This window comes from Nannospalax galili, unplaced genomic scaffold (genome assembly GCF_000622305.1).
Source record: "Nannospalax galili isolate Female #2095 unplaced genomic scaffold, S.galili_v1.0 scaffold75, whole genome shotgun sequence".
Taxonomy (NCBI): domain Eukaryota; kingdom Metazoa; phylum Chordata; class Mammalia; order Rodentia; family Spalacidae; genus Nannospalax; species Nannospalax galili.
The window spans coordinates 4,427,927-4,435,543 of record NW_008339433.1 but is presented as its reverse complement, the minus strand read 5'-3'; the positions used below and the strand labels follow the sequence as shown (position 1 = coordinate 4,435,543).

At 34.9% G+C, this 7,617-nt stretch overlaps 1 protein-coding gene across 1 annotated transcript in view; it reads right to left on the bottom strand.

The window, feature by feature from the left end:
- Positions 1-7,617, bottom strand: part of Tenm1 (teneurin transmembrane protein 1) — an 873,778-nt gene that overhangs the window by 300,440 nt on the left and 565,721 nt on the right. The window contains exon 8 of the mRNA XM_008833909.1: positions 1,446-1,595. Coding sequence (XP_008832131.1) covers positions 1,446-1,595 — 150 coding nt within the window. The remainder of the gene's footprint in view (positions 1-1,445; positions 1,596-7,617) is intronic.

The following is a 7,617-nucleotide window of genomic DNA, read 5'->3' as shown; positions in this document are numbered from 1 at the left end:
ATATATCTATATATATATATTCTTATGATAACATTGTGATGGACTTTTGCTGTCCTGAATTTTCTACTTTCCTTAAAAACAGGAATGTCTGACTTTCACCACAAATGACAAGACACCCTTAGTTAGATAATACTGGATGGGGACTCTTATGCTTTTATATACAAAGGAATCAAATCAGAAGGGAGAAAGAAGAAAAGTAGATAAAAGATATTGGAAAGAAAAATGTGAGTGTAGTCTGGCCATTTCTTGTCCACCTCTAACCCTTTATCTTCACTCCTGCCCCTTATAGCAGTAACAGTGAAACTTCTGGGAAAGGTTTGTGGAAGACAGAATCAAGTATTTTGAAATGAGATGCAAATTAAACTGCATTATGAGTTGAAAATCAGAGCTTTATCTTCTCTGAATCCTAAGCCTTCACTTTTAGCGAACAGGCATCAAAGTTACTTTTTGAAAAGAAGACAAAAAACCCCCCACAAACAACCCCCAAAATGAATTAAGCATGTGACAAGCACTAATTCAAACAAATATAAAATAAACTAATATCATATTTGAAAATGATGAAGCTAAATAAAACCTATTACTTCTGTAAAATTGTAGTGTCTTACTGGTTAGGTTTACTTCAGTTATTTATTTGTTTCATTTTAACTCCTAAAAAATCAGGATAGTGCTGGATATGCAGGTTGTTCTCAATTTCTGCTTTTAGCACTGACATCCTGAAGCTTTAACACAGCTTCGGTCCCTCTACACTGAATCCTGTTTCAGAGGAAGTAATAACATGAAATTCCAGCTATTTTTAGTTGCTTATGATTAAGGCTAAAATTATTCAATATGAATAAGAAGTTAAAAGTGCTGGTATTGTGGCATTTTTTTTTAAAATAAGTCTGGTAGTTCTTGTTCATGTTGGTTAATTTTACCAATTCAAGACTCAAAGAGATTTTTCTCCAACTAGGAAAATGTCATGTTTCCCAACTAGACAAAAAATTGTGTTCTCCCATTCTGTCATAAAGATTCACCCATATATGAAGCAGTAAATGTCTTTGCTTATCATAAACAGAAGAAATTTCTATATACCCTTTGTAAAATGCTACATACAAATAAATGCTGGGCTAAGACATAAGGAAACTTAATCAAAATTCCATGTTGCTTCAGGGTAGTTATATGCGAAATGAAATTTTCATTATATTGAAAGCTCCATTCTGTAAATATTTATTTATTTTCAAAATTGCCAACATATTTGAAAAGTTTAATTGGTTTATACTCCAGGCACTGGAGTAAAAAATTTTTCTTTCACAAGATATTTATGTGGATTTATTCTGTTCGTGTACAGTAGTTCTTTTAAGTGATAATGAAATTTAATGTGAAGTGAAGCTATCCTAGATATGATCCTAATAACCAAATTAGAAGGAAATTAATCAATAACCCATCAATCATTTTCATCACTGTACCTTTCTTTTCTGATTTGTCGGAAATTTTTCCTCCAATGGGAGAGTAAGTAGTATCCATGGACTCGGTCCCTGTGTTCCCATTGCTAATTCCATTCGCATAGATCTGTCCAACTGGTTGCAACTGCCAAGTCAGGCCGAACAAATGTACTGCTGCAAGAAAACAAGGGTATATTAACTTATTCTGACTCACTGAGAAGGCCTTCAGACTTGCTATCCTTTTGTATCTGAAAGTCTCATAATGACTTTTATTTAGGACAAGAGACTCGAAGTTTATACATACATCATATATGTAGCTGGTTTTTCAAGTACTGGTGCTAAACCACCGAGGCGAAAGCTACCTCATGGATAGTTTTAGAAATTGGAGGCTTAGTTAGCTAATTATACTGGGATTTCACTCAGTTCCTCAGGGCAGTGACCTCTTCTGTTTCTGTTTGTCTTAGTCATGTAAGTCTAGTTTACATTGGAAACCACTGCAGAATAATGTGGATAGGCTAATACCAACATAAGAGAACTTCCCTATAGCTCTCTGACTCAATTCAATTCAGCAAATATTTACTGAATGCCTAATAGGCATAAAGTTTTCATAGCTACTACAGGTGTTAAAAATTAGATGCCTATTTGTGTAGGATTTGGTAGTATTAAAAGTACAAAATAACCATAATATTATGCAGTAGAATTGATGTAATATAGAATTGACGTAATATAGTTTCCTATCAGAAGATTAAAAGATACTTGGTAACGACACTATGCAGGAATATGGGCACACATATATTCTGGATGAAAATGTTAGAATACAATGAATTTCTGGTAAGGCTTTGTGACATCATTTATAAAAAATATAATAATCAAAAACCTTACATTTTGACTTGTCCTTTGAGTCAAAAAATCATTTTCTAAGAAACTATTATGAGTGCACTTCAGATTTTCTATACTAATATCTTAGAATAATATTCAAAAGTTATGAAGGGGGCTGGAGATATGGCTCAGAGGTTAAGAGCACTGACTGCTCTTACAGATGACCTGGGTTCGATTCCCAGCACCCACGTAGCGGCCATAAACCGTCCTTAATTCCAGTCCCAGGGAATCCGAAACCCTCTTCTGACCTCCGCAGCACTGTATGACACAGGTGCACTTACTTACATTCAGGCAATATACTCATACACATAAAATAAAAAATAATAAATAAAAATTAAAAATTAAAAAATGTTATGAAGTAGGTGTATGTGCATGTCTTCATGCCTAGATGAAGAATGTGTTGGAAGAAACATGTTAATGGTTTGGGGGGTGCTATGGAGGATTTCGATTTTTTCTTTATGATTTCTGTATTTTCTATATTTTAAAAAATATGTAAAATGTTTGTCAACTGAATAAAAGTGAAATCTCTTTTTTAAGAAACAGATTAGCCATTTTTTTTTTCTGTCTGGGACTAGGATGAGAACTGTTACTTGAATATCCTGACAAGTGCACCTCTCACCACTCATTCAAGAAACTTCTTTTTGCAACAGATGGAGACTATTACAGAGTTCCACAACTGATCAAAAGCAGAGAAATTGTCTGTGAGATTCCCAGCCCTAAGTGACACATCTTCAATGCCACCTCTACACCTAAGGCTCACGGAGCATTTTGGAAGAGGGGGCAGAATGAATGTAAGAGTCCGTGGGCTGAGACTCCTGCTGCCAGTTAATACATTCTAAACATGATAGGGAAGGTGCACTAATGAAATCTCCATAATATGCTAGTCTAATGAGATCTGCATAATGAAAAAAAAATCAGTTGACATGCCAAGGTGGATGGGGGGAATGCCTTGGAGTCCCACCTCAAGATGTAGAGCAACAGGCAATCAATAGATGCTGAGGGAGGCAGAATTAGTTTTCTCCAGAGACTAGCTCCCTGAGAGGATGTCTATTCCCAAAATTGGCAGCCCTAACCACAGGCATGCAGTAGTACCACTAAATGGACTTAAATGGACTCAGTGTATGTCATGAATATATCTCACAATAATAATCAAAGAAGATGATAAGAAATTGAGAGGGAAGGGGGCATGGTAAGAGTTGTTAGGGCACTTGTAGGAATGGAAATAAAACAAAGAAAACACTCATGTATGAAGAAATAAATTTAAAAAAAGATTAAAGGAAAAATCAGTTAAATTTGACCAGGTTGATCAAGAATGATTTTCTGAAGGGATTAGTATTAGAGATGGGATTTCAAGTTTGTGTAGTCCTTTCCACGATGACACCAATGGGCTGGGATAAGGAGAAGAATTAACAAAATATGGCTCTGTAATATACAGAATGTGCTAACAACAAGGGAAGTTGTTAGGGTTCATTGGAACTTAGCTATGATAGGCGACCAATGTTAAGGCCAGAATGTGGCATTAAGGCCATATCTCACAGGACTATGAGTGGCACATTGAGTTATTTGGACTTAATTTATTAAGCAAGAGAAATATTGTAATTTTCTGAGCAGATCAATGATATGATCAGTTTTGTTTAGGAAGTTAAACTAGATAGCAAACAGCATTATTGAAGGCTTTCAGACAACTAAATGATATTAACACAATACCCTTTACAGTAAGATAAATCTAGTAAGAATGTAAAGTAGGATGGATTGCGGACCTAAAATATGTATCAAACAGATGGGTCTGTAATAATGTGGGTGAGAAGTAATTGTTTTTTTCATTTTAAGGTTGTGTCACAAGAGTGTCTTAATGATTGGTAGTGGGAAGTCAATTAGATTCCTTAAGAACCTTAAGAAGAAATTGTAGAGATGGCATCTTAAGATTTGGAAATAAGCTATCTGTGTGTTCATAATGTGTGTGCCTGTGCCTCTGTGTGTGTGTGTGTGTGTGTGTGTGTGTGTATCTCATGCAGATATAGAGGTATACTAGGGAATCCTGGGAAAAGGAGATGGACTTATTAAATTATTTATTCAAAATGGCTAAGATTTTGAGCCACAGTAAATGAAGGAATGGCTGATCAATGAAAATATTTAGAGGATTCCTCACTTAGCCAACAAATAATTGGCACTGGATTTGTTTTATTGAATGATGACTAGTTGAACATACGTTTTGAGGTGAGATAAGAGGAATGAAATAAATTCAGGGGTTGGAGATATGGGAGTTCCAGGGACTGATGATACAGATAATAATGTTACCTACAAAAAGTTTGAAGTAATGAAGAAATATTAAAGCTGAACAAGGCTGTAATAACATGCATGCATGGAGTTAATGAAGGGAAAGAATGCTAGGAGAACACTGCCCAAGGCAGAAGTTGGAGCTATACTCATATTTTTTTTCTCAAATAAACACTCCTGAAAGGCAAAGAAGAAAAAAAGTGATTCTGTTCATAAACCATCTCACATTTTCCTTCATGTTTTTTAGCAGACTGAAAGAGTTAATTTGTACTTTTAACACTCATATGTAATATGCATTGGTGACTGAAAACAAAGTAGTCAGGTAGCCCATTTAAAAATCATTCATCCACTTGTAGTTGGAGCTAAAGAGATTAATAAAAACTTCTTTCTAATTTATCTTTTAAAACTTTTAAACATTTTCTTTGGATTAAAGCCAGGCTTGCTTGATGAATTTCTCTTCCAATTATTGGAAATAATTGAAATCACAGAATAATGGTTCTGAGTAAAAATGTGGCATATTAATAAAGCTATATTAGTGACATTGGTGAGATTTTCTTGCCAAAGTATTAAAAATTTGGTTACAATTATTGTCCCAGTTAAAGATATTTATAAGTATTATAAAAACTGGTCTATTCTTGCTTTCCAGATAAATTTAATACTATTGATATTACAAACCATATTAAAAATGTTTCATTTCCTTGGTTCGATTACTTTTCTGAAATTAGATGGGCCATATATAACAAGAGGCATAATGGATCTCATTTTGACGACCAAGAGAGCTATTTTATGTACTTTATTTAAGATATACCACTTTCCTGAGGACACTAGAAAGTGAAAAAATGCATGTGGTGAGACATTCATTTCAAAATATATAAGGTAAGGATTTATTTTTCACTGTGAGAAGAAATAGAGTACTTCCAACCAATCAAGGCAGGCAGAGGTAAGGGTACATTTATTAGGACACCCTTTGACAGCATTACACTTTTTAAAGTGCATTATGTTTCTTTGGGAGCAAGCTGTCTAGAATGTATATTTTTATGAATATATAATGAAAATTAACTTGTTATAGATCAATGGTACCAAGTCAAGGTGACTGAGCTTTTCTGTTTTTCAAATTGAATTTCCATATGCTGAGGTATGAAAGGATGCCCAATAGTACACAGATGTGCAGAATAGACTGGTCAATAAAGTACCCCAGGTTTAGTTATTAGAAACAATAATGGTTTGCTGTCACTAAGACAATCAATAAAATTGTGCTGCTTCGTGGGATATATCAACACACCGCTAGAAAGATCTGGTAGTGGTTCTCATATGGGGATTACCTGTTGATTTATCAAATATTTTCAAAACACATGTCAAGCACACAGGGAATGTTGGAGAGATGGGTAGAAAACAGATAGGACTGGAAATCATCATATTAAGTGATTTAACCTAGACTCAGAAATACAAATACATGTTTTTTTATATGAACATTTTAGATTTTGACATATATACATATGACATCAAAGCTGAAGCAGAGGAACGTGACCAGTAGGAGGAGGACCAGGTGAGAGAAGATGGGAGTTGGGAATTAGGATCAAGAAACTAAAGAATGAGGCTGGTGAGATGGCTCAGTGGTTAAGAGCATTTGTTGTTCTTGCAGCAGACCTGGGCTTGAATCCCAGCACCCATATGGTGGATTACAATGGTTTGTAACTTTATTTCCAAGGGAATCCGATGCCTTCTTCTGTCTTCCACAGGGACTGCACGACACAGGTGCACTTACACACATACAGGCATAACACTCATACACACAACATGGAAATAAATTAATTAATTAACTAATAAAAGAAAACCAAAGAACATATTTAGATACTCTTACTGAAACCCATTACTAAATTAAGATAACTAACAAAAAGGAAAAAATAGTAAACAGCTAAGATCAAATAGTTTCTGTTCAACTAAATAGATACTAATGATGGAAAGACTCATATAGTCTAGTCACTGTACATTTGGCTGACTGTTAGCTTTGGAAAGAGGGCAATATATCACATCCTTTGTTTCCAGTGGATCTCACTCTAAGCCACACTAGCTGAGTGACTCACAAACCCATATAATTTCATTTTGCATCAACTATATAGAAATAAGGTAATGAATAAATGACAATTTTAAGTTACATTCATGTTAATTAAATAACTACTTTTAAGGACTTACTTTGTGCAAGAAAGTTATTTTTATTATTTAGAATAATAAATGAAGTGAGAAGAAAGTTTCTACCCTCCAAGAACTTAGGAAAGGGTGACAGATTAATATAGAGAAAGAAAAATATATAATATAATATAAAATGTAAAGTAGAATTGCTAGGGAAATAAGGTCAAATGAGGTATTGTCAGGTAATTATAAGTTCTACGAAGAAAAAATAGGCAAAGGTGTGTGATGGTTAATACTGTCAGCATGGCAGGATCTAGAATCACCCAAGAAACAAGCCTATTGGATTGCCTGTGAGGAATTATCTAGATTATCTTAACCTCTGGGTAGATCTGCAAGGAATTATTTAGGTTAGGTTGATTGAGGTGGGAAGACCTATTTTAACTGTGGGTGACCCCATTTGGAACACTGAGGTGGCAATTGATAGCTGCTGGAGGGAGAAAGACAGTGTTCTACAGGGATGGGGCTGTTGGTTGGCCCAGGGGTGGGGTATGTGCAGATAGGGGAGGTCATCTAAATACCATCAAACTATATTGTATGAAATTGCAGAAACAAAAAAAATAAATGATTTTTAAAAAGGGAAGCAATTTAAGCATTTATACTTATCTCCCTGTGCTCCCTGACTATAGATACAAGGTTACCATCTGGCATCTCACTTCTGATGCCATACCCTCCCCGCATGATGAAAGATATTCCCTCAAACTATAAGCCAGAGTAACCCCTTTCTGCCTTAAGTTGATTCGTTAAGGTATTTTACCACAGCATCAGGAAAAGTAACCAATACAGGGCAGTCAAGAAGGGCCTCTCACAGGATCTAATGTTTGAAAAAGACTGAATGATATGAAAATATTAT